Below are 23,632 nucleotides of genomic sequence, written 5' to 3'. Positions count from 1 at the left end.
TTACCATGGGGTCCACGTGGGTCCAGAATCTTTCTCCACTAACGAGGCGGGTTATAGGCTCAGCGTGGGGATCAGCAAACAGATAGCTTACAGTTTTCAACGGTTAGGATCTTCCGATCTGCAGTGGACAGCGGTCCCCGCTACATTTGTGCAAAGATTAGAGGCCGTTATCCATGTTTGCTGCCTCTTAAGGGACACGAGAATTATAAACCTGTTGTGATACGAGTCGAATACGGATTTGCACCGCTGTTCCGTTTCCATATTGTGCTTCGTGTTCCGTCCCGATCGGAGGACGTGCTCGCGATCGCCCCTCGACGGCCTGTCCGCTTCTCTCCTTCGATCCCCGTCAAGAACTCGGATCGGAGAGGGAAGATAGAAGCGGAGCAGCCGCCGCCAAGAAACCTTCTTCGCTCTTCTCGTACGTCCTCTCCTCATCTGATCGAGCGGACCGGTGATTCCCCACCCTGTTGCCCCTCTTCGTCTCGTTATACCTGATGTATTATTGATTAATTTACGATTGGAGTTCTAATTTCGTCCCTTTTTTTTCGTCTTTTGCTGTGTTTGTTTCTACTTTCATCCGATGAAATTCGTTTGTTGCTTCTAATTCTTATTGATTTAAGTAAATCACCGTAATTGAGGCATGAATTGGTGACTTCCACTGGGAATTTGGCATATGAGTTGGCTTAAAGGGGCCGATGAGAAATTCACTAGGGTTTGCTAACGAGCTGCTTTTTGTGGTCGTTTCGGCATGGAATTGGACTGTTTAATGATACTTATAACTCGGTTATCAGGTGCATTTGGTTATAGACATTGCTAACGTGCTGCTTTTTGTGGTCTTGTCGGCATGGAATTGAACTGTTTAATGGTACTTATAACTCGGTTATCAGGTTTTGTATCAGGTGCATTTGGTTATAGACAAGATCGATGGCTTTGAGAGAGGGGTTCTTCCTTCTTCTTGTACTTGTTATGAGCTGGGCAAGTGCTGATGCCAGAAGTTTGAACAATTTTGATATTATGGGTATGGCATGATGATACACTTTCCCTTTGTTTTATTGCAGATAACATTTGGTCTTTTCTACTCTCATTTTTCTTTTTGCCAGTCTTATAAACACTACTGGTAGACATTCATGTAATTTTGTTGAGCAAGAGATTTAAATTGGTATTGAATTTTTTTTCTTTGTACTGTGAAACATAAGAGTCGTACATGAAGAACTTGCAGATAGAATTATAGCCCAATGGGAGCTTAGAATTATGTTGTAACAGGTTCTGTATGCAAAGTTTTCTGACCGATGATAAGATTAGGAATCGGCCATAGTAAAACCATTTTTGTTCATGAAGCTTTTTCATTCAGCATTACTTACGCTTACTCTGTTGTTTTGTGTTTTTAAGATTTTGATTGAGAGCAGACCTTTATATGATTGGATTTCCTAAGCTACCTTTTTTGCTTTCCAGCAGTTATCTACTGCCAAACGCCTATGACTTGTAAAAGTTGAATTGGTTGTAGCTTCTAAAAAAGGAAAACAGTAATCTTTATCTGACAGTTCCCATCACAGAAGCAGGCATCGAGAGACCTCAAAGCCAGAGTAAAGTAGCCAAAGTAGACGAGGGCTATGATCAACTGTGCAAGTTGTGTGAGAACTTTACTGCACAGGCTACCCAATATCTTGGAGAAAACAAGACTCAAACTGAGATAATTGAGACACTTCATCAAGCATGTTCCGAGCTGAAGCCTTTCAAGGATCAGGTAATTCTTGATGTCATGAGTAGAAATTGTTGCAGGTTAGAATTTCCTGACCAGTTGGAAGTTTTTCATTGCTTATGTGGTCATGATAGTTGATTCCTTTTTGGCTTGCATCACATTTTCTGGCAGTGCATTCTGTTGGTCGACTACTATGCCTCACTTTTCTTTGTTGAGATCTCTAAGATACATCCGGAGGAGTTCTGCACAAAGTTCAGTCTTTGTCAGGAGAGATTATCTGTCAAGAGTGATGATGCCTGCTCTCTGTGTCATGGTGTTGTTGCTAAACTACTTATGAAACTGCAAGATCCTGACACACAGGTAATTGAGGGACTTTTTGTGTCAGTTTTGTTGTTCCAACTCCATTTGCTTCTTCATTTCATTCTACCCTGTGTCCGCAATACCAGAGTGGAGATTATGGTAATAAAATCATTTTTGAATAAACTTCTTTGACTAGCAACTGTTACTGTAAGGATTTTTTTAATGATAAATTGCCTAAATTTACATCAAATGCCGGTATTATTTCATCAGATTAATTGAAATAGCATTTGGACTCAATATCATTTCTTCAACAGGGGACGAGTATATTTTAACAGTACACAAATATTTATATCATGCTTTTGTGATCTGTTTGCATGTAGCAAATGACTCTTTTTCATACTACAAATTCATGCAAGCCCCCTGGTACTGGATGAGTTCTTTCTTTTTCCTTTTTTACATGTTTGCACTATCGTCCCTCACATAACATGACACAAACGCACCTAGACTTGTAAGAAATTTCCACTATGGCTTTTGTTGCTAGATTCTCTGTTTTATATGCCAAGGTTCAAAATGCTAATCTGGTATCTTGCTAGTCCAATACCAATTGTCGCATCTGAAAAAAAATTGTTCCATGCTGGTGTCTGGTCAGTCACAGTGGTATTGGCATATGATACCCTGTCAGATTAATACTATACTGCAAAATTCCAAATTATAGTTTTTTTAATACCTCCAAATGCTAACTAAATATTAATGTTTTAATAAATTGACAGTTCGAGGTGATTAAAATGCTACTTCAGGAATGCAACAAGGTGGAGAATTATGTCCAAGAGGTAAGCTTTCAGTCACTAAACGCTTGTAAGAGGTTTAGAAAAGGTACCTGCAGTATAAATCAACATGTATGACTTGAAATAATGGTCATGTATTGTGACCAACCTAGTATTTTTATTTCAACACATGAAAGTTTCGGAATTTCACTTTGATAGATCAGCATCTCTCTCTCATGGTACTTGACTAGATCTTGTCATTCACTAGCTTTCATATGGACATCACGCCTATATCTGGTTTTCCAATCATCTTAACTGAATAAACTTGTTACTTGTTTATCCTTTCTCCTCTTCACTGAACAGTGTAAGAAGATGGTCCTCCACTATGGCCCTCTGATACTGGTCGACGGCGAAAAATTCCTAGAGAGCACAGATGTTTGTGCTGCCATGCACGCATGCAAGACCAGCCAAGCAGAACTCGTCAGCACTGCCTTGGTGGCATAAACATCCTTATAGCATGATACTGCACACAACGTACCCACATGGAGAAAATGTGAAATGATAAATCATGAAGATGCATGGACCCAGCTAACCGATTATCAAAGATAATTGTCTGTCTATTCAGTTGTAAGCTGTATGTTTGGGATGCAACCTTCAGTTTTCTATTTCACTAAACTTGTTTTTGTCTATCTCTTCTAGTTGTGACCTGGGTTTGCATCCATCTCACGAGGCTTGATTGTTCATCTACTGAAGATACAGATCCAAAGTATTGAGAAGCACAACAAATGAGGTTGTTTCAAGCTATACTCCTTGGCTACATTAGAAGGCCACTTATTATACGGAGAAGGGTATGAGTCTTTCTCCATGTTAGACAAAAACAGATTTCCATCCATATTGACTGGTATAAATGTGTCCTAAATTTCCTTTCAGCTAATCTAACCCATACAAATTCATCGACTTGTAAATGATAGCATATTCATTGCATATTTTTACCCTCTCATAAATTATTATTATTATTAAAACAAACATATATATATATATATATATATAATATTTTTTTTAATCTGACATTGTGTCTGACAAAGTCAGTCTGGATCATTACTTCAATATCATGTGTATCTTCTATTAAATATCAACACAGTCTTCCTATGTGACTTATTTTGACCGTCAACTCCCACCTCCTCCGGCTCGGGTCGGATCCGACCCGATTAGAGTTGGGCATGGAATTCGGCTCCACCATCCCATGATATCATGTTCCCATCGATCCATAAACGGATCGGGTACGCGTGGATCCGATCAGCCGATAGAAATCCGATCAGGCAACGAACAGCCCGACCTCTTTAGGTCGAGCCGCCGCTCCCCGCCTGTTCTCGCGAACCGAAGCCGAAGGAATCGTAGTATGTCGTCGTCTTCTTCGAGTCGAAGGGCTTCGCTTCCGCGGCGGGGCGTCGCCGACGGCGCCAGCGAGGGCGTCCTGGCCCGCGTGTCGAGCTCGATCTCGCAGTCCTGGATCGTCGCCCGGGGGAAGGCGGCCGCCGCCGAGACCGGCACCGTGGCGAAGAAGCTCCTCCGGAGCACCGGCAAGGCCGCCTGGATCGCCGGCACCACTTTTCTCGTCCTCGTCGTCCCCCTCATCATCGAGATGGACCGCGAGCAGCAGCTCAACGAGCTCGAGATGCAACAGTCCACCCTCCTCGGCACCCCCACGCCGCCTCAGCCCTACGCCTCCGCGGCCCCCGCCAAGTGAACACGACGATCAGGTCAGCGCCCGATCTCGCCCCCCTTGATCTCCGCTGCGGATCATATGCTTCTTCTTGGGGCTTAGGTCGGCGGTCATCTTCTTGTCTTGGAAATAAGGAACTATCATGTGTCGGTTTGATGAATTAGGGTTTTGTTAGGAACTGGTAAATTTCTCTTTCTTTTTGAATCAAAATATTCATCTTGGTTTCATGATGATGCAATTATGTTGGAGAATCATCTTATATGCTTTTTTAGCAATGGTATGCGGACTACAGAATTAACTGAATCTTTGGTGGTTACCTGTACATTGCTAAAAGGGATCAATGTCAATTTTTGATGCATCAACAATTTACCTGCATGCATCTTCTTGTAAGCAGATACTTGAAGTTTGGTGTTGAAATCCTTTACCACTCTACCTTAGATTTTAGTAGGCATGGATATACAAATCATTTGAAAGAAGTCCTTATAAGGATAGCATCGTTACGAATAAACGAGGCCTCTTCTATGCCTTTTTTTGTGGCTCATGTCACTTGGTCACGAATGCTTTCTTGGTGTCTTTGATCTTTGCCTATCCTAATTGCTTGATTCTGACGATTGTTACTGCTTTGACTGATGGCTAATAACAAATGCCTTGTTTTAATCATTATTATCAGGAAATACTGCCAGATATCTTTCTCCAACCACTGTTTTTTCTGCACTCTGAATTACTCAATAGCTTCGGTTAACTACGTTGTCTGTCTAGAGTGTTCACCAGTTTGATATACTTTTTCTTTTCTTTTCTTTGTTTGTTAACCGGTTTTGATCCCTCATCTACTGTGTGATGTTATCTCTTATTCATACAAGTTCCATCTGATGGATCTTTAATAGAGAGTGTGCCTACATTAGGTTTAGATCGAGTCATATGAGCTGTAGGCTTGACTGAGCTAAGTAGTTAAGAAAGCCAATTAATGAGCTATGATTCATCGGATTAGGGTTTATATATATATTCACTTAAATTCCGTTGTGATTTTTTGATTCTTTTGAAGTAGCCCTAGAAGTGTTCAGATTTCTTGTTTCAAAGGTAGAAATCCTATTTGGAAATTAAGTTTGAGTATCATGAGGTTTTTAAAGACGATTTCAGGTCTTTCCTGTGTCGGTTGGTGTAACATAGGCTCTTTCATGTTGGAATACTTTGTGATCACATCTTTTGTTTCTAATTTTCTCCAACACTTCCAGTTTGTAGCTTCAGAATCTTTTTCTGCAACCTCGGACATATTATTAGCGATAATGAGTTCAGGATTTTTGGGTTCAGATTCTTCCTCTGGTTGGTTAGCAAACCCCAAGTCTTTATTTCATCAATAAATGTTTTCACCATCTATTCTTATGATTTAATACTTTTTGTTAATCTTATCTTTGAACTCTTCATGCTCAACTTCACACTTCCTACCTCTCATCCTCAGTGCTGTGGGTGAATTGATTTCATTGTTACCTTTCTAATGTAGCTAGTCATGTGTCTTAAGAACACATACCATCATGGTGGTCCAATCTATTCAGTCTTGGCTGTTCTCCAAAGCACAGAAATTGTAGTTGATGACACAAAATAATAGTATGATTGCTGCTAATATACTGTTTATCTTTAGTTGTAAAAGGAAAGAAAAGAAAGCTGAATGAATCACTTTACTAGCAGTAAACAGACTTGTTCTTATAGTGGCAGAAATTATAGTGGAAGGGTGATGGAAGGAATACTTGGGAGTAGAAAGATCAGGGAAGGGAAGAGAACCTATTGATAGTGAGAAAGGACAAGAGAGGGCTACACAAAAGGATTTCAACTGTTACAGTCACTGTTGTATGCTTCAGAGTGTATAAAAAGGGGAAGCAAATATGCAACACACACTTGAAATAGCCCAACAATCATTATCAAAATTGCATGCATGTAAAAAAAGGTAAGCATCACAATGTCATCATCTGTAGGATGATAATTTTAGGTCCAGAGTTATCACAAATTCATATTAGATCTTCATGTATTGCAACATGAAGACTTAACCACGATGTTATCATCTTAAATGAATCGAGATTTGCTGATATCAAATGGTATCGGACCAACTTAGTATTAAGACACGATGAGATGAGAGGATTTAGGTATGAAAGACCTCTATGTAGATAGAGACTAGAGACTCATCACGGCATGAAGTCACCACTGGGTTTCCGTTGGATGGGTGGTCGGTTACCGGTGCCTTTCCACCATAGTTGCTGCTTAGAGATGTCTTTTTAAGTATAAACTATTTTCATTAGATTAAATCTAAACAGTGTTATTTGGGATTATGCAATCAACTTTGCATGGACAAAATGATCTAAAGGGGACAAGGAAGTAAAAGAAGAAACAAATCTACTTGTATGATGACATTATACTAAATGTCATGTGAAGGACTCGTTGCACATTTGTTATAATGCGGTGGTGGGTCAGTGATGCATGGATCAAATATTAAACTGATGGCAGCAACCACTACACCTGTCACAGGTTTGACTACTAACTTTGATTAGACAAAGCCACAAGTTTGCTTTGGTAGATCGACTTGCAGGGTTGGTTACATGTGAAGGACTTGCTGTGTTCTCCAAAGACAACTCCGACAACAAAGCATACAATACATACGCTAAGCCCAACTGAGCACAGCACAGCATCATCCTGCTTGTTGTCAAAGCTTCAACCCATTGGATCTTCTCAGAGAAAGAGACAGAGAAAAAAAGAAAATGCAATCGTGTAAGAGACAGCGCAAGCAGCATCTCAAAAGTTTCTCTGATGTCTTCAAGTGTAATAACCAGCATAAGCTCCACGGATCAGCCTCAAAGCTCATCTAATTCTATGGATCAAGTGTGCTGTGTGAGCTCATCGAATTCGAATTCTTCATGGCCGTGAGAGAAGAGCTATCCCGAATGTTAGTAAGAGTCATTCGAACAGGAGGAACAGAACAATTTAATTCCTATAAAAGAAAAAAGAGATTGAAGTACCCAACTTGGTGGTGGCTGCAGTAGATAGAGAAAGAAGCTGGACTTGGGAATCTCTTGGAAAGTATGTGCAGCACATGGTAGCAAGGGAGCCATGTATGTTTGTTCTTACTTTGGTGTTTGTTCTGCATATCTATCCTTTCCAGTTGGAAATAAGCATATTTTATTTGCCCCTTCATATTTTTACATAACACACACACTCACTTATATATACATCCCTTCAAATATAATGTTACATATGTATGTATCACTTTAAATATTGCAATCCTCCATCCTTACCACTTTAAACTCAAGTTAACTATTACCAATCATGGTTGCCATTGAGGTTTTTTTCTTTTCTTTTAATTACCTAAATGCCCTTTATCAACATATAGAGTTAATTTACTACTTTTTCTTTATTTTTTAATCAACTATTAGTTCTTTCTTTTTAGGAGTGTGTGTGTGTGTGTGTATATATATATATATATATATATATATATATATATATATATATATATATGCTAATTTAGAAGGGATAATTATGTTGTATTTTTTGGAGGTTATGGATGTTAGTTGAAGTTTCAATATATGGATATTAATTATAATATCAACCATATATAAATTCTAACTTAAAGTTAGAGAAATTATAAAATCATTATATATATATATATATATATATATATATATATATATATATATATATATATATATATATATATATGTATGTATGAATAAATTTCTAACAAAAAATAAGGAAATAAAATTTCCCAACATAAGAAGACAAAGTAAACACTCAGTCACCACAAAGATAAAACAATCACCATAATATAAAATCCAGCCATGAGACATTAATTTACATATTAAACAATTCATTTGCTTTCAACAACAACATGAAAACATGCCAAGCTTTCCTCTTCGCTATAACTCTCTCTCCTCGTTGCAACAATAGAGACATAGAATTGGGCCCATTGCCACACAATAATAAAAAAGAAGGCATGATAAGATCCTCCTCCACCCCTTCCAAAGATCTAAAGGGCTTTTATATACTAAGGGATGAGAGAGGTTCGATGCGCACACCCTTCGCCATTTGTTATGGTGCTAACTCGCGTCGTGATTCGTGCCATCTTTGGGTCCGAAATGATTACCTAAGCACCACCTGACTAAAATTACGCCATGCAAAGGTGTTGCGGTCACGATTTTGAGAAAGCCACCGAGCTTTGGGGCGTTGAATACATGAAAGTGTGCTGAAGATGGGAGCTTTGCGCTGTCAATACCGATGTCAATCGGTTTATCCTTTCCAAAGGATGGAAAGCAAAGGTGCTATGGTCACGGAGCTAATTATATATTATTTTTAATTTTTTGATCTTTATATTTTTAAAAGTTATATTAGTATCTTTATATTTACAAAAATAAAATATTAAAATCGATAATTTTATATAATTAATTTTTTTTATTAAAATAATAAGATTAAATATTTTACTTTCGTAAATATAAAGATCTTAATATGATTGTTTTAATATAAAAAGTAAAATATAAAAAAAAAATGTAATTATAGAGGATACTATATAATTAGCCTATATGATCATGATCTTATTACTAATAACACTTATAGAGTGTGTAAAGCCTAATAACACTTACCATATTCTATGCATAGCGATTTTAGCTTAATTAGCTTTTTTAAATTGAGCTAATTGTGGGTTTGAGTTGCCATAAAATGACCTCTTTTTATTTTTTCTTAATTTATCTTTAATATTAAAGCCTCTCTTGTTTTCAAAATGTTTAGATTACATCATTACAATTGTTTCTGAATAGATTTACATGTTTTACTTAATGTATAATATTAAATTTAATATTAAAAATTTAATTTAATTTTTTTTTTTGGCAAATCACCCAAATAGGATTCTTGTATATGATAATAAAAATGCTACTAATAAAAAAATGGGTTGCTTATAAAGGCCTTATAAAATAATAATAAAAGAAAAGCGAAAATTAAGTTATCTTTAGTGGGGAGAAAGAAGGCCCGAAGCGTCGTGGGTCCCACAAGCGACGGCCAGTGGTCTCGCGCAACGCGTCGTCACGGGTCATTAGCTGTCATCCACACGCCGGAGAGGATGACGGCACGACCGTCCGATCGCCTCCTCAAGAGCAGCGTCAACTTCAGCCGCACGATCGAGCTTACGGTAATAATGCCACCACAACTCGGCGACAATTACGATTTCATGTTATCGGATCAGTTACGGATCCATTTCATGTTATCGGATCAGTTACGCCCTGTCCACGCACAACACTACATCGCACACATGAGGCTTCTCGATGAGCCTTTCTTCGTCTTGGCCAACATGAGACAAACACTTGCATATATAGATATATCTCCACCATTGCGATGTTGGTGGCATTCACCCACCGAAGCAGAAGAGACATTGGTTGGCGCCATGAGGTGGGGGCCGCCCACTTCCACTGCAAGCAAGCGACTCTTACAAAGATGTCATGAACCCAATATTAGGAAAGGTTTGGGGTCGAATGAAACCATCCCCCACAATGCTCGTCTTAATCGAATTATGTTACGCCCAATATTACAAAGAATTAGTATATAAAAATATTAATTTATGATGTATATATATATTTATTATTATTATTATTATTTTATAAAAAAAATATTATTTATTTTTAATTGAAGACTTAAGTAGTTTAGTCGATAAAGATTTTGATTTTTCTTTATTTTTTTAAAACAAAAAAAAGAATTAAGGAAACTAACTAACAAAAGTCGCTATCAAAGAGAAAGCTGAGATCGTCTTAGCAAACTAAATGAGAAGAAGAAGAAGCAACATATTTATCCATGGCAAGACTACTTACTGCACATATGCATTAGGAAGAAAGGCAGCCAAAAGTTGATGTGAGGACAAGAAGGTGGTCTGATCTCTACCATAGTTTTCATAGATCTCAGCCCCTGCAAGATTTCATCGACGCCTATCGTTGGTGCTCATTCATGGCAAAGTGGAGATAAGGCCAAAAAGGAGTGAGCCTCCAAATGAGGAAGAAAGGAAAGTTCCCATTTTGATGGGTGCATGAATTGAGGCAGCACCCTCTCTTCTCCTTCCTCCGATTCCCACCCTCTGCCATTCCTTCTTGCCCTATTTGACTTCCTCTCTCTCTCTCTCTCTCTCTCTCTCTCTCTCGCGCGCGCGCGCGTCCAAAGTCCACTCCTTTCTGTCTCTACACCGTCCAATTATTTACATCTTTCTTCAAAGTTTGCATCTTTCCCTCTCCCTGTTCTTGGCCGTCTCCTCCTACCTTTGACCGCAGTGTGTGTCCCTTGGGGTGTTCTTGCAGTTCCTGGGATAAGTGTGTTGTTTGACTTGCTCTGGGTTGGCAAAGGGTTGATTTGGGAGCATGACTATTGAAGAAAGCATGGGGACCAGAGATCAGTTCCCCGTGGGCATGCGTGTTCTTGCGGTGGATGATGATCCCATATGTCTCAGGTTGTTGGAGGCCCTGCTGCGCCGCTGCCAGTACAATGGTTTGTGCCAAAGTTTGCATCTTTTTCCTTTTTCGTTCGAGCATTCTTCTTATCCGATCGAATATCGTTTCCTCTCGAGAACAATTGTTTCTCGTGTTTCTAGATCGTGCTATTTCTTTCCTATCATTTAAACCTAATTCTCTGCTACTTTTTGTTTGAAAATATTGGTTTTCTTTTCTTGATTAGTCCTTCGTGTTACCTGGAAGAAAAAAAATTGAATCTTGTTAAGTCTGAGGACAAGTTCCGGAGCTTATGGAATCATGGGTGTTTGTCTGTCTGTGTTCTTCAGTTACGACGACTGATAAAGCGATCACCGCATTGAAGTTGTTGAGGGAGAACAGAGACAGGTTCGATCTGGTTATCAGCGACGTCCACATGCCGGACATGGATGGTTTCAAGCTCTTAGAGCTTGTCGGCCTGGAGATGGACCTGCCAGTTATTAGTAAGTCTTAGAAACTTTCTTTGGATGGTTGTGGTTATCCATCGAGACTAACCTTTTGCTGTCATGTAGTATATGCTTTTGCATCTGGGATTATCCTTTATAACTGAATGATTCATCCCTCAATGTTTATATGTGACATTTGATACTGTTAAATCAAATGTAGAATAATAATTAATTGTTACTGGATGATGTGAGTGGTTTCTGAACAAAATTGAGCTTATGATGTAGTGTTGTCTGCAAATGGTGAAACCCAAACTGTGATGAAGGGAATCACTCATGGAGCTTGTGACTATCTGCTGAAGCCTGTGCGGATCGAGGAGCTGAGAAACATATGGCAGCATGTCATTAGGAGGAGGAAGTTTGAAAGACGATGCGACAACGATCCTGACGGTAGGGAGGATGGCCAAAAGTCTCAAGTTGCAAAGTCCGAAGATGGCCAAGGGGCAGCTGATCACAGTGGAAAAATCAACAAGAAACGGAAGGATCAGAGTGAAGTGGATGAAGATGATAGTGAAGACAACATGCTAGATAATGAAGACCCGTCTGCCCAGAAAAAGCCTAGGGTTGTTTGGACTGTTGAGCTGCACAGGAAATTTGTTGCTGCTGTTAATCAACTGGGTGTCGACAGTAAGTATCGTCTCAGCCATAATTTTTACTTTTCTTTAATAAAGGTGAAAAAATAAAATAAAATGGGCGTGTGCTTTACAAATGTTTTGTTGACATTTGCTTGTCTTGGCAATTACTTAAAAAATAATTTCTCCGCTTGTTCTTCCTTTTGCAGAGGCTGTACCGAAGAAAATACTTGATCTCATGAATGTGGAAAAACTAACAAGGGAGAATGTTGCAAGCCATCTACAGGCATGTTTCTTGCTTTAAATTATTACAAACAAGATTCATTGTAAGTTTTATTAACAAGTCCTGGTTGTGTAAAAGGCTACCAAACTAAGAGTTGCTCCTGGTTTTGGTTCCTCACTGGTTTCTGTCGTGAACACTTTATGAACCTAGTTCTCAGAAACCTGAAGATGGATCTACACGAGTCGATCTAATTATCTAATTAGAAAGTCTGTTTTGGATGCCTAAAATATATATGAATATTGATACCAACCCTTTTACTTTGCAATCAAGCTCATAATTGATGGATCAGAATATGTATATATGAATGTTGATACCGACCCTTTTACTCTGCAATCAAGCTCATAATTGATGGATCAGAATATGTATTGTAAAAAATCACACTTCCTCGTGCCTGTTTGTTTCTCTTCTAACTCTCCTATCTTTGTGGTTGCAGAAGTATAGGCTCTATCTGAAAAGGCTCAGCGCAGTGGCAGGCCATCAAGCTAGCATCACTGCAGCTGTCGGAGTTAGAAATCCATCCTATCTTCATATGGCCTCTTTCAATGGTCTCAGAAATTACTGTGCAATCAATGGATCAAAACAACTGCCAATCCTTGGATCCCTTCAACAGAATGGGTTTGGTAGAATGAATAGTCCTATGCTAGGAATGCATGCACTACTACCTTCTCAGACAGTTCAGCTTGGTGGTGCACACAAAAATGCAAGCAATCCATGCAATGATTTAGGGAAGATACCAGGGATCACTTTACAAGGAAATCATCAAGTCAATTTGCTTCAGGGGGTGCCCACGGCTTTGGAGTTAAAGCGATTTCCACAACCTAAGTTAATGCAGGAAGCAAAAAGCCACTTCCCTGCAAGCTTATCTGATAGTGGACTTGCTGCTGGTCCTTGCAGTAATTCTTTTCCTAATGTTACTAACAATTCTCTATTAGTGCAAGCTAACAAGCAACACAATCAATCAGGAGGATTAGACAATTTTTCAATAGTTAGAATGCCTTCCTCGAGCTCAGAGCTTTTTGAGATTGATCTTCAAGATGCTTCTCAGTTTTCCAGTATCAGTAGATGTGATGGCTCATGGCAGGGTGCTGTTGCATCAACTGAGTATTCTGCAAATCCCTTGCCTATACTTGCTCCTTATAATCATAATGATATACCTCCTGGTAATGTTGGAAGAAACATTTCTACGGTAACTTCACATCCAGTCACCAGGACTCTTGATGAATCTCCAAACATTAAGGCTGTTGCACCTCTTTGTAATCCAACTACAAGTAATGGTGTAAACCAGGTTCGTTTGCTTAGTGCGAGCTCAGTGCCCACAGCTCTTGACAAAGATCCAAAGTTCTCAAATTTCAATATAATAGGCAACTCTCAGCAGAAATGGGATTACACATTTAATCCAAATGCCGTTTCAAGTGCTTCCTCAAGTTCTTCATTGCCCAATCTTAGGATTACTGATGCAACTGCTCAGTGTCAGACATCAGAATTTGTCTTTTCTAATAAAAATTTGGATGTTGATTCAATAGGCCAAGTGAATTTTGGTTCTCCACTCATAACACAGAATTGCATGATTGATAAGCCAACTAGTGAGAGTCAGCTGAATTTTAAGGGTGAATACGGCTCCACAAGTTTTCAGAGTGGACTAAATTCTGCTGGTTGCAGCTTGGATGATCTCGTGAATGCCATGATTAAACCTGTATGTATCTTTTCCCTTTACCCTTGAGTCAATCTTTTGTATTATTGTTTCTTTATTTTTATGATAATGCTAGTATAGATGGACTAAATTAGTCAAATGTTCAATTACCTAGATGGAAGGGTGTTTACAATCAGCATTACACGGTTGGTATTATATGTGAGACACCACTTTCCCTTTGGTTATGACACTGGTTCAGGAATGTCATAATCACATCAGAATTCAGAACTGTCTATCCATGGAGTTTTCTTTTGTGAAATGTAGCAGTCATGAAGTTCTAGTCACCTTGAGATGGTTAGAAAGATGATGATGAATAAGGCATCTAAACTTCTAGTCTTTTCCATATCTAAGGGGATTTTAGAACAACTTGCCGGTGTTATTGCTGAGCATAGGCACCTTGCATGAAATGTTTCTAATATGAGTTACTGAATGTATTTACTTCAAAGATGTTAGTATATGTACATAGTAAGCTATAGAATATCTCATCTCCCATGAAAAAAGCTGACTGATTCTGAATATAAAGCATCCCTATGATAGGGTTATCTTTCCTTGTCATTACACAGTAATAGTTTCATCCTTTTGAATACCCTCTAATGACAGGAGCTACATCTAAAGTGTTCGTAATTCTGAAATCTTCTGACTGAAAGTTAGTATCATGACATCCAGAATTCCCACTCTCTTCCTTTCGCTGATTCTCGATATCCCTTCTTCCATTTTCTGTATTTTTAGCTGTGACTCTTCTTTGATGAGCCAACTGAATTGTACATTTCTTCCCTGTTTGTGCATGTAAACCCTAGGAAATAACTGACTCCAATAAGAGCTCAATCTAATGTTCCTGAAAGCAAAAAAGAACTTGCTGCTTCACTGTTTTTGGGTCAAATGACCTTGTTGAGACTACTCTTTTACAGCTGTCCTTCAACTCCATATTGCCAATTGCCAGGATATTTAATCTATACCACCTACACCAGGGCAGTACAATATTCATACTACAATAAGATTTAGATCATTTTTTTATAATTTCCCAACAAGTTTCTTCATCAAATCACTATAACTGCACTACCTATAGTAATTTAAAAAAAGAAAAAGGAAAACAAGAAGGAACAAAGCAAACATAAGAAGAAAAACAAAGATAATATGGTAACCGATGAAGTGGAAAAGAAGGTGTATGTGCATTAATATATGGCAATTGTATGTTTATTTTCAAGGACACTGGGATAGGTGATGGCTACTAACAACACTACAATATATAAACAATTAGATCTTCAAAATTGGAATATGCTGTGGCATGGTAGATCAAGTTCATAAATGGCCTATCTCAAGATGCGATTGTTGTTGAGGTAAGTAATTAAAAAAAGATAATGTTATCAGCAGCGACATTGTTGTCATTTAAGTAAAACATATTACCTATGTTTGTTTGGCCATAGATAATAACCACTAGTTTATTGAAACCAACATACATTAGGGCAAGCTTGGGTTTTTCAACTAAAGAGGGAGTGTCATGGATTTGCATCCAATAAAAGGATGGAAATGTCTATATCACCTGTGAAAAAAACTCTGGTCTATGAATATCTCTATCTATTCATCAATTATTGGAACCTCTTATAGTCCTACATCTCTTTTCTGATCATCAGTCTGTCATCTATTTCCATAACAATCTTCACTCAGAATGTTGCTGATATCTTTATTGCATGACGGTGAGAACGCAAGTTGCCAATCATAGCAAGTGGACTAACTGTCTTTTTTTTCCTTTTCACAGAATCTATAACTCTAGGAATGGGTTTGTTGAGTTAAAGCAGAGAATAACTGAATGTGGAACATTTATGGGGCATTTTGGGTTACATGGAGAGTTATCATTTATCAGAATATGACACAATTTATGAAAGTCTTTGCTACCAGGTTTTGTATGAAGCAGACTATGAGCCTCAAATATGAAGAACAGGTTATTTCTGAATAGAGATATTCATTTTTCTCTGCTAGCAATTATGAAGATGGATTTAATAATAGATGGTGATGAACTCAACATACATTTGGTTTTTTTTCTTTCACTCCAGAAACAAAATAATCACCTATTTGAACCGAAGTGATATCTTGAGATTAATGATTTGGTGAACAAGCTCAGCTACTTGACATGCTCGACAAATAGGTAACAGGTTTGCATGGTTAGGGGCTCGATTCTGTTAATGGTGCTTTGTGCATCCTTTTTTTTACGCCATGTGCACTTCTCTCCCTTGTTTCTTTGTTTTTATCCCTTTGCTTACTCCCTATCTATTTGAGTTCCTATGCACTTGTCTAGCTCTTGCTGGTTGTATCTCTTCCTATGCACATGGCGAACATTTGGTAGCTTTTGTGAATTTGGTCATCTGTGTATGTAGATACTTATCCTTTGTCTGCACCAATTGAACTCTTAGATTTTGTATTCTTGGACATCTTTTCATCAGTTTGACTACCTATATTGGTTCCAAATCATGTCACACCCCATAAATTCATCTCATAATTTTCAAATCTTTTAGACACAGGAAATAGTGGAAAGAACTTGAAATTGTCTTGTACTGTAATCTAAAGTAGGAGGAAATGGATCGGAAGAGGAAGATTGTGTCTCTTATACTAGCTTGTAATCCCAATTCCTCGACAGACATAATTACCCAGATTCCTCGACAAATCTTGTAGAAGTAATTTGGCCATGCTCTTTTAGTCATTCATCAAATCCATTTTTCTCGTCTTTTCTTTCTACAACAGTATGTAAATTGGGTTTGTGGACAATTTCAGATCTTTTGGTGCTATATCTAATCATGTTATATACCAGAATAAGATATTTTCAGATGTGTAATTGTTTTTAATTCTCTGCCTTTCAGGAGCGCGACGAGATTGCTTTCGCGGATATGGACTTGGGATGTGATGTCTACGCTTTAGGTACTTGCATGTGAAGGTCTTTTCACAAACGATCTCCATCAATCATCGATGGAATTTAGGCAGGGCATTGTTACGACCGACACACGGTCAAGCTTGTTTATCCTTTAATATTTATTTTTCCTAGAACGATGAACATGAGTGTAGCTGAGGAGTGTGTTATGTTGGGTGGATAATGATACCGACCATTGTCTTTCACCTGTTCTTGCTGCATGCTTTTCTTGTTCTCTTCGACCTACCTGCCACTGTTTTTCTTCTTCCCTTTGATGGCTTGAGATGGCCATTAAGAATTTTGAGCTTCTTAATGTATTAGTTTGACTCTCCCTTCATTCATCTGGTTATTGAATTGACTGAGCTATAATGTAGCTGGTTCATCATTTCTCTCTCTAACGACTGCCCAAAGCAAGCTGAGAGCAGAGTCTCTCCTCAATCTACCACTCATCTCTACAAGTTCATTGATTGTGATGTGGCTACTCTGTCTATGGTTTCACAGTACGTATCGGTCCAAGTATCACCATATACTGATTGATAGATTATCGAAATGATTGAGATCGAAATCATCATTACTCCCAAACCATTAGATTAAGCATCCAATATGAAACTTTCAACAATGTTTGAGCACAGGAATACATAGCCTTCTCTGATCACAGTCACATGAAGGGTTAGATCAAGTAGATGACCTCAATGATGTTTTCTCATATCTACTGTTGCAGTTGAAACGATCCTTCAAATGCTGCATCAATACAGCATTTCCATGAGGATTTCTTTTGGTGTGATGTGATTCTCCTCCTTTTCAGCATCATCATCCCTTTCTCGCCTCCTCAGGAAACCGATCTTACAGTGAAATATCTTCTCTTGCTGAAACATTCCAGCTCTTCATCATTATCATCATCATCATCATCATCATGGAGAAGACACATGGAACGATGAGGCTGTTACTTGGTTGGAGGAGGAGATGTCTCAGACATCCTTCCGGAAATGGCAGCAGCCATAGCAGCTCTGAAATCTGGATTGTTCGTCAGGGACACAGCCATCTGCTCCACCAAACTGCGCTGCGGATTCGGCGGCTCTACTTCCTGCGGCCGCCTCGGTGGTGCAGGAGCACTGCGGCCTGATGCGTCCGGAGCTTCAGGACGAGAGGATTGGCCGTGGCTGTGCTCGCCCTCGTACGTCGCAACCAACATGGACGCGTCCTCCGCGCTTCTCTGGACCTGCAAGGCAACAACACGATATCATCAAGCGAGATCAGTAGACAGCATTTTGATGGAGGGAGGAGTTCTCATTTCTTCTCCGGATTCATCCATCACCTTCTTCTTGACAGAGCAAGCTGGGGCAAACGAGCACCTGAAGTATGCTCTCGGGCATGGGTTATCTCTGGTTACCTTCTGACCATATTTCCGCCATTGATACCCATCTTTGACCACCTAAACAAGATCGATTCGAGTCAGCAATGAGAAGCTCGTAGGTTCATGTGAGGGAGTTTGGGGAACTCACGAGGCTCGAATCCGATGGATCAGTGAGAACGTACAGCTTCGAAACCTTCGGCTTACGCTCTTCCTCCTTAACCCGCTTGGACGACTCCTCGCTTGAGCTGCTCCTCGCATCGTCCCTCTTGCATGACGAGGTCTTGGGCATCACCACCCCAGTCATGTGACTCCGAAGCGTGCTGTAGCTGGCCGCCATGTCCGAGAGCATCTCCTTCAGCCTCTTGTTCTCCTCGTTGGCGCGGCCGAGCTCGGCCTCCAATGCCTTCACCGGACTTAAGAGCAACCAAATCAGATCTTTATCGACTACTGACGAACATGAAGATGCTGACTCACCTCCTTCTTATTTTCTTCCACGGAGAGCTTCTCGCCGTCGAACCGAAGGGAGCCGATGGTGAGATCGAGATCCACGGAGGACGTCAGGTCCATGATTTGCCGACTGGTAAGCCTCCCCTTGATTTGAAGCTATATATATATATATACACACTTATATATACAGTGGTAGATTGAGAGAGACAGAGAGAGAGCTTGTCTTCTTCAGGTATGAGACTTGCCTGCCTGCGTAGTAGTATTGAGATGTGGATTCTTGATGGTGTCTTATTTAGGAATGAGATGATGAGGATACTTATCTTTGCCTCGTGCTTCTTCGAAATAGTGGACGGTGATGGGACCGGAGGAGGAAGGCGAAGAAGAAGAAAAAGCTACAAGAGCAAGCAGCCGACGCACTCGCACACCAAAATTAAACCCACGTGCTAGAATAAAAGACACGGGTGGGACCCGCGGAACACGGCAGGGGTCAAGTGGGTGAGAAGAAGCGGAAAAGGTCAGAAAAAAATAACACGTGCTAAAAAAGCACGTGCTGCAAAAAAGCATTGGGCGGGGCCCCCGGTCGGTGATCGTTGGACCTTCCGCCACGTGGATTAGAGCACGTTTTTTTTGGGTTCCTGTATATTTATTGATATACCTTTTACGCATCAAAATGATTTATAATAACTTGTATTGTCAACTAATTTATCACATTTTTTAAATATTTTTAAATGATAAATAAATTTAATTATTTTTATATTTTTTAGAAAAAAAAATATAACAGATTAATCTAACCTCGAGAGTGAATTAAAATTTTATAAGATCAGAAACGAGAAAGGTATATGATAATCCTCGCCTCGATGAAGAATTATAATAAGGTAGAAGATTGATCTTAAAATCATAATAATTCAATAAATTTTAAATTTTAAATTGAAAATTTCCATACAAGTTTATCGTATGAAAGTGATTTATTAATCTTGAGATGTTAGGCATATCTTTTCCATGTCTATTTCTTTCCTTTGCTCTGAAAGTGATTTGTTCTCAATTCTTCTACCTTTTTTAAGTAAAGAAAAGGCCATCATTTCGACAAAAGAATCCCAATAAAACTCAGGAAAAGTAGCAAGAAATCACATTGAAAATGTGTAACGTGCCCTATAAGAGATTCTTCCTCTTGGGATGTATCAATTCAAGTGGTCACAACAAAGCAAAAGATCATTGGATCTCATGTCACTTTCCTTCTTCCTTTTGAATGAATATTCAAGGAGTTGGAAAGATTTGCTTCGAGTCTTCCATCGTACTAACAAATCGTGAGAGAAGAAAAGTTGTGGAAATCACTCTAAAAATGTGTTACATGCCTTGGCTCATGCAAATTGTGTTTAGAAAGCACACCTCCACTGTCTAAGTCTCCAACCTAAACCACCAAAGTCTTGACTCACGAGGAGGAGTGTGACGACCATATGTCTCTCCAATTTCTTGATATTTGAGTTGCAACAAAAGAAGAAAAAAAACATGAACCATGTAGAATTAATTCACTTTGATATCTAAGCGAAGTAAGACTTTAGGAGTTAGGAAGTTTAAATTGAGATTCCAATGATTTGTTATCAATGGAGATAAACAATTGAGGAGAAAACCAATTTAACTCTCAATATGGAAGGGCGCATCAATACATATCATCGATTAGTATATTGTTACGTCCAAATCCGTGTGTCAAAAAAATGGGAAAATAATGAAAATTTCTTCTATTTTTCTTAAAACGAAATATCGATCAACGAAGATGATGTAAGAATTTAGGCACTAATCTAAGACATAAATATAGGTATTTCAATAATAAATAACACGTTATATTAGGGAGAATACGAGTGAATAGATATAAAGACTTAGCTTTTAACCATAAAATATTTAAGGTGATATTAGTTCGAAATAAGTGGGATAGTAATAGTTGATATCAGAGTGAGAGTTCTAAACTTTTTTACCATATCACACACACGTGCACACGATTCAAATTTCATTTTTTTTTATGATAAGAATATATAAATTTTGATAAGAATATAAATTTTGATCATCTCTCGTCTAGAGGGTTAAGATTTGATGTAATCAAATCAAATAATTAAGTTAAAAATTATTTTTTTTTTTACTTGTCATTGTAATTTATGAAATCTTAATGTATTTCTTTCTTTGTTAATATGAATTAGGAAATAACTATTAAGCATTTCAAATAGGATGATATTATATTTATTAGTATGTTAAATAGAAATAATTTATATTAAATAAATATAAAAATAAAAATAAATTTTCTTTAATAGAGGTTCACCTCTTCCTATTTAAGGGGAGAGATTTCTCTTATTCGTTACTCACTTAGCCAAGCCTAACAACGAGAGGAACGATGAGTTACACCGTAACGAGAAGTATGTTTCCCTATATTTCTTAAAAATAAAAGTTTTAATTTTTATTTTGATTCTTTAAATGTTGATAGTTTTATAGTTTAAAAATATTTATCAATTCTTTAAATGTCAAAATTTGTATTATTGTATTAAAATCTTTCCGTTGAAGTTTTTATAATGTTCTTTGACCCTGCTTAAGTTTTATTTTTAGATTTAAATATGTTAAAAATTTATATATTTTATGTATTAAATATATGATATTTTCTGACATTATAATTTATCTTTAATCTTATCTAGATCTTTAATCTTATCTAGATTAGAATTTATGTTAGATTAAAATATGTTATCTAATATTTTGATATTCTTTGATTTGAAGTTTAAAATATGTAATGATTTAAAATTCATTTGATTAGAATATGTTAAAATTATACATGTGTTCAAAGTATAATTTCTATTTGAATTTAGAAGGTTATTTCCTGGTAGTAAAGCTTATCTCTCTATCTATCTTTTAATGTGTTATTATGTTTTTGTTTATATAATTATTAGTGAATATATGTTGTGATATGAAATTAGATATGAATTGAATTAAAATTGATTACAAGCTAGGCCCAACCTATAGGTCAGGCCACAACCCACTGGCTAGGCTCAATCAGTAGACCAAGTCTAGCCCGTAAGCCAAGCCCAACCCACAAGTTAAGCCTTGGCCCGTAGGCAAACTAGTCCATGAGCTAGGGCTGGGTTAGCTTTGTATGATACATGCCTAGTCATGTATAATGCATATAACTAGTAGATCGACTGACTCAATCTAGCTCAATATTGTTGTTCGGTTTTAGCCCAAATTTTGATTGAACTAAACTAATTAGTTTAGATCGATTCAGGATGATTCCGAATTGATTGACTTATTCAAGTTAGTTTAACCTAAATTGAATCTAATCTAGTCCAAATTATATTAGTTTATGGTGGTTTTAGATCAATTAAATGAGGATTAGAGATCGGTTCAATTAGGTTCTAGTAAATTGAGTTCAATTATATCGATTGAACTAGAGTTTAAGTCAATTGATGACTAATTTATATAATTTGATATTGATGATATTTGAAAGAGATGTTTTAAATATGTTATTTTATCTCGATATGGACATAATCCGTGTGAGATTATGTTATGTCCCCGTCGAGAGTAGGTAGGGCAATTTCCTTCGGGGATTAGTAGGCTATCAGACGTGGTGACTAGATGGTTCCTCGATCCGTTATTGGGAGGAACGTGTCCCCACTTTATCGGGTGAGGGGCACAACTTCAATCCGTTGTTAGGAGTGCGATATGAGTTCGCCTATATCCGCTGTTGGGATAACACAAACTCATCTCGTAGGATAAAGTCTCTTCATTCGTTGCCGGGGGAGTGCTCCTTCGGGTATTTGATATACGCTAACGGGATGATTGAATTTTGATCATGTATTCATTTTAAGTTGACATTTAGAGTTACTATTCAACGTGGCTGAATTTTCTTTATTTTTGATTTTCAGAGCAACCTCTCTCCGTTACTAAGTCGAATTCCAATGAAGAGCAGACATTCCTCTGCCGCTAAGTAAAGTCACTTATGATTCTTGAAGTTAACATCGCGTTTATTTTTTTACTTATGATTTGACTAATAAATGAATTATAATAAATATTTATAAACGATGAATAAAATAATATTTATCTAATGAATTTTATATGTTAAAAAAAATCTCATTAGGCCAAAGATTTAGGACCTCTCGTTTAGAAGGTTAAGACTTAAGTTACGCTAAATATTTAGGACCATTTTAGATACAAATCACAGGTCACTTGGCAAGAAATAGGTACAAAGGCTTAAACGTGTTAGATCCACAAAGCTAATGAGAAAAATTGTAGCATGGAATATAATACTCAAATATTTTTTTATTTCGTGTGGAAAAAGGTTGGAGCAAAATTGAACCCAACATCGACTTAGTTCAGTGTCGAGTCATTGAATCATTGGTTGAACCGATGGGTTTCCTCGTTAGGCTATAAGTTTAATTATATATTATATAAAATAAAAATAGAGATTAATGATGATAAAAAAAATTTCATCTCTTTCAAAGTAATTTAAATACGTACAAAAACATCTTAAATTGTCAATAAATAAAAAATTGAAATCGATATAATTAGCGAACTAAACAAGTAAAAAAATTTTATTCTTGATTTTTTCGACCCAATCAGCAATGCAATTAAGTTTCATAACTAAGGAATTACGTTTGATAGATCGATCAAGGATAATTTTTATTTATTTTTTAAGATAAATTACTAACATTTAAGATAAATTGTTTGGAGGACAATATATTCAGAAGAAAAGGACTTCATTTTTTTTAAAATATATATTTAAATATAAACCCCTTAAAATAGTTCCAATGATCTTAGTATATTTTTTCCTCGGTGGATCTAAATAAGTTGAATAATAATAATAATAATAATAATAATAATAATAATAATTTTTGTTAATCTTATTAATTATTCTTTTGGTATATACCGTACTCTTATTTTCCATACGCACAAGAAATATTAGCTTGGGAATGTCGTTAATATATGGACAGTAT

The 23,632-nt window shown here is 37.5% G+C and overlaps 4 protein-coding genes across 14 annotated transcripts; 3 read left to right on the top strand and 1 right to left on the bottom strand.

Moving 5' to 3' along the window:
* Window positions 1–240: 240 nt before the first annotated feature.
* Window positions 241–4,713, top strand: LOC135627879 (uncharacterized). 9 transcript variants are annotated; one of them, XR_010492724.1, is made up of 7 exons: window positions 246–451; window positions 888–1,018; window positions 1,542–1,744; window positions 1,871–2,059; window positions 2,770–2,829; window positions 3,127–3,374; window positions 3,463–4,713. XR_010492724.1 is itself a non-coding variant. In XM_065134296.1 (6 exons), the coding sequence occupies exons 2-6, from the start codon at window positions 925–927 to the stop codon at window positions 3,265–3,267; spliced, it is 633 nt and encodes a 210-aa protein (XP_064990368.1). In that variant the 5' UTR covers window positions 241–451; window positions 888–924; the 3' UTR covers window positions 3,268–3,452. The 9 variants fall into 9 exon arrangements, 8 of the variants coding, with proteins under 8 accessions (XP_064990368.1, XP_064990362.1, XP_064990367.1 ...); XM_065134296.1 differs by lacking the exon at window positions 3,463–4,713 and having other exon boundaries at window positions 241–451; window positions 1,925–2,059; window positions 3,127–3,452; XM_065134290.1 differs by lacking the exon at window positions 3,463–4,713 and having other exon boundaries at window positions 245–418; window positions 3,127–3,452.
* On the top strand, window positions 4,096–4,713 carry LOC135627880 (mitochondrial import receptor subunit TOM9-2-like). The gene has a single exon (XM_065134299.1). The coding sequence runs from the start codon at window positions 4,163–4,165 to the stop codon at window positions 4,508–4,510; it is 348 nt and encodes a 115-aa protein (XP_064990371.1). The 5' UTR covers window positions 4,096–4,162; the 3' UTR covers window positions 4,511–4,713.
* A 5,599-nt stretch (window positions 4,714–10,312) lies between these two features.
* Window positions 10,313–17,073, top strand: LOC135627876 (two-component response regulator ORR24-like). 2 transcript variants are annotated; one of them, XR_010492723.1, is made up of 7 exons: window positions 10,313–10,981; window positions 11,271–11,423; window positions 11,652–12,050; window positions 12,205–12,281; window positions 12,712–13,971; window positions 15,725–15,907; window positions 16,821–17,073. XR_010492723.1 is itself a non-coding variant. In XM_065134283.1 (6 exons), exons 1-6 carry the CDS (start codon window positions 10,855–10,857, stop codon window positions 16,890–16,892), a joined length of 2,088 nt encoding a protein of 695 aa, XP_064990355.1. In that variant the 5' UTR covers window positions 10,313–10,854; the 3' UTR covers window positions 16,893–17,073. The 2 variants fall into 2 exon arrangements, 1 of the variants encoding a protein (XP_064990355.1); XM_065134283.1 differs by lacking the exon at window positions 15,725–15,907.
* Window positions 17,074–17,426: 353 nt separating this feature from the next.
* On the bottom strand, window positions 17,427–18,923 carry LOC135627878 (WRKY transcription factor WRKY71-like). 2 transcript variants are annotated; one of them, XM_065134286.1, is made up of 5 exons: window positions 18,696–18,923; window positions 18,370–18,624; window positions 18,183–18,299; window positions 17,815–18,086; window positions 17,427–17,733 (listed from the first exon to the last, which is right to left on the bottom strand). In XM_065134286.1, exons 1-5 carry the CDS (start codon window positions 18,786–18,788, stop codon window positions 17,697–17,699), a joined length of 774 nt encoding a protein of 257 aa, XP_064990358.1. In that variant the 5' UTR covers window positions 18,789–18,923; the 3' UTR covers window positions 17,427–17,696. The 2 variants fall into 2 exon arrangements, with proteins under 2 accessions (XP_064990358.1, XP_064990359.1); XM_065134287.1 differs by having other exon boundaries at window positions 18,370–18,634; window positions 18,696–18,823.
* Window positions 18,924–23,632: the final 4,709 nt, after the last annotated feature.

The sequence above is a fragment of the Musa acuminata genome, chromosome BXJ2-11 (assembly GCF_036884655.1).
Source record: "Musa acuminata AAA Group cultivar baxijiao chromosome BXJ2-11, Cavendish_Baxijiao_AAA, whole genome shotgun sequence".
In the NCBI taxonomy this organism is placed as follows: domain Eukaryota; kingdom Viridiplantae; phylum Streptophyta; class Magnoliopsida; order Zingiberales; family Musaceae; genus Musa; species Musa acuminata.
This window is presented reverse-complemented; position numbering and strand designations above follow the sequence as displayed.

Excerpts from the sequence above, each read along its gene's own strand:
- LOC135627876 (XM_065134283.1), top strand. The coding sequence starts at position 10,855 with ATGACTATTGAAGAAAGCATGGGGACCAGAGATCAGTTCCCCGTGGGC. Across the intron at positions 12,051-12,204 it reads TAATCAACTGGGTGTCGACA|AGGCTGTACCGAAGAAAATA; the intron begins GTAAGTATCGTC and ends TTCCTTTTGCAG. Across the intron at positions 13,972-16,820 it reads TGAATGCCATGATTAAACCT|GAGCGCGACGAGATTGCTTT; the intron begins GTATGTATCTTT and ends TCTGCCTTTCAG.
- LOC135627879 (XM_065134290.1), top strand. The coding sequence starts at position 925 with ATGGCTTTGAGAGAGGGGTTCTTCCTTCTTCTTGTACTTGTTATGAGC. Across the intron at positions 2,060-2,769 it reads TGCAAGATCCTGACACACAG|TTCGAGGTGATTAAAATGCT; the intron begins GTAATTGAGGGA and ends ATAAATTGACAG. Across the intron at positions 2,830-3,126 it reads TGGAGAATTATGTCCAAGAG|TGTAAGAAGATGGTCCTCCA; the intron begins GTAAGCTTTCAG and ends TTCACTGAACAG.
- LOC135627880 (XM_065134299.1), top strand. The coding sequence starts at position 4,163 with ATGTCGTCGTCTTCTTCGAGTCGAAGGGCTTCGCTTCCGCGGCGGGGC.
- LOC135627878 (XM_065134286.1), bottom strand. The coding sequence starts at position 18,788 with ATGGACCTGACGTCCTCCGTGGATCTCGATCTCACCATCGGCTCCCTT. Across the intron at positions 18,625-18,695 it reads TGGAAGAAAATAAGAAGGAG|GCATTGGAGGCCGAGCTCGG; the intron begins GTGAGTCAGCAT and ends AGTCCGGTGAAG. Across the intron at positions 18,087-18,182 it reads CTTGCTCTGTCAAGAAGAAG|GTCCAGAGAAGCGCGGAGGA; the intron begins GTGATGGATGAA and ends GTTGCCTTGCAG.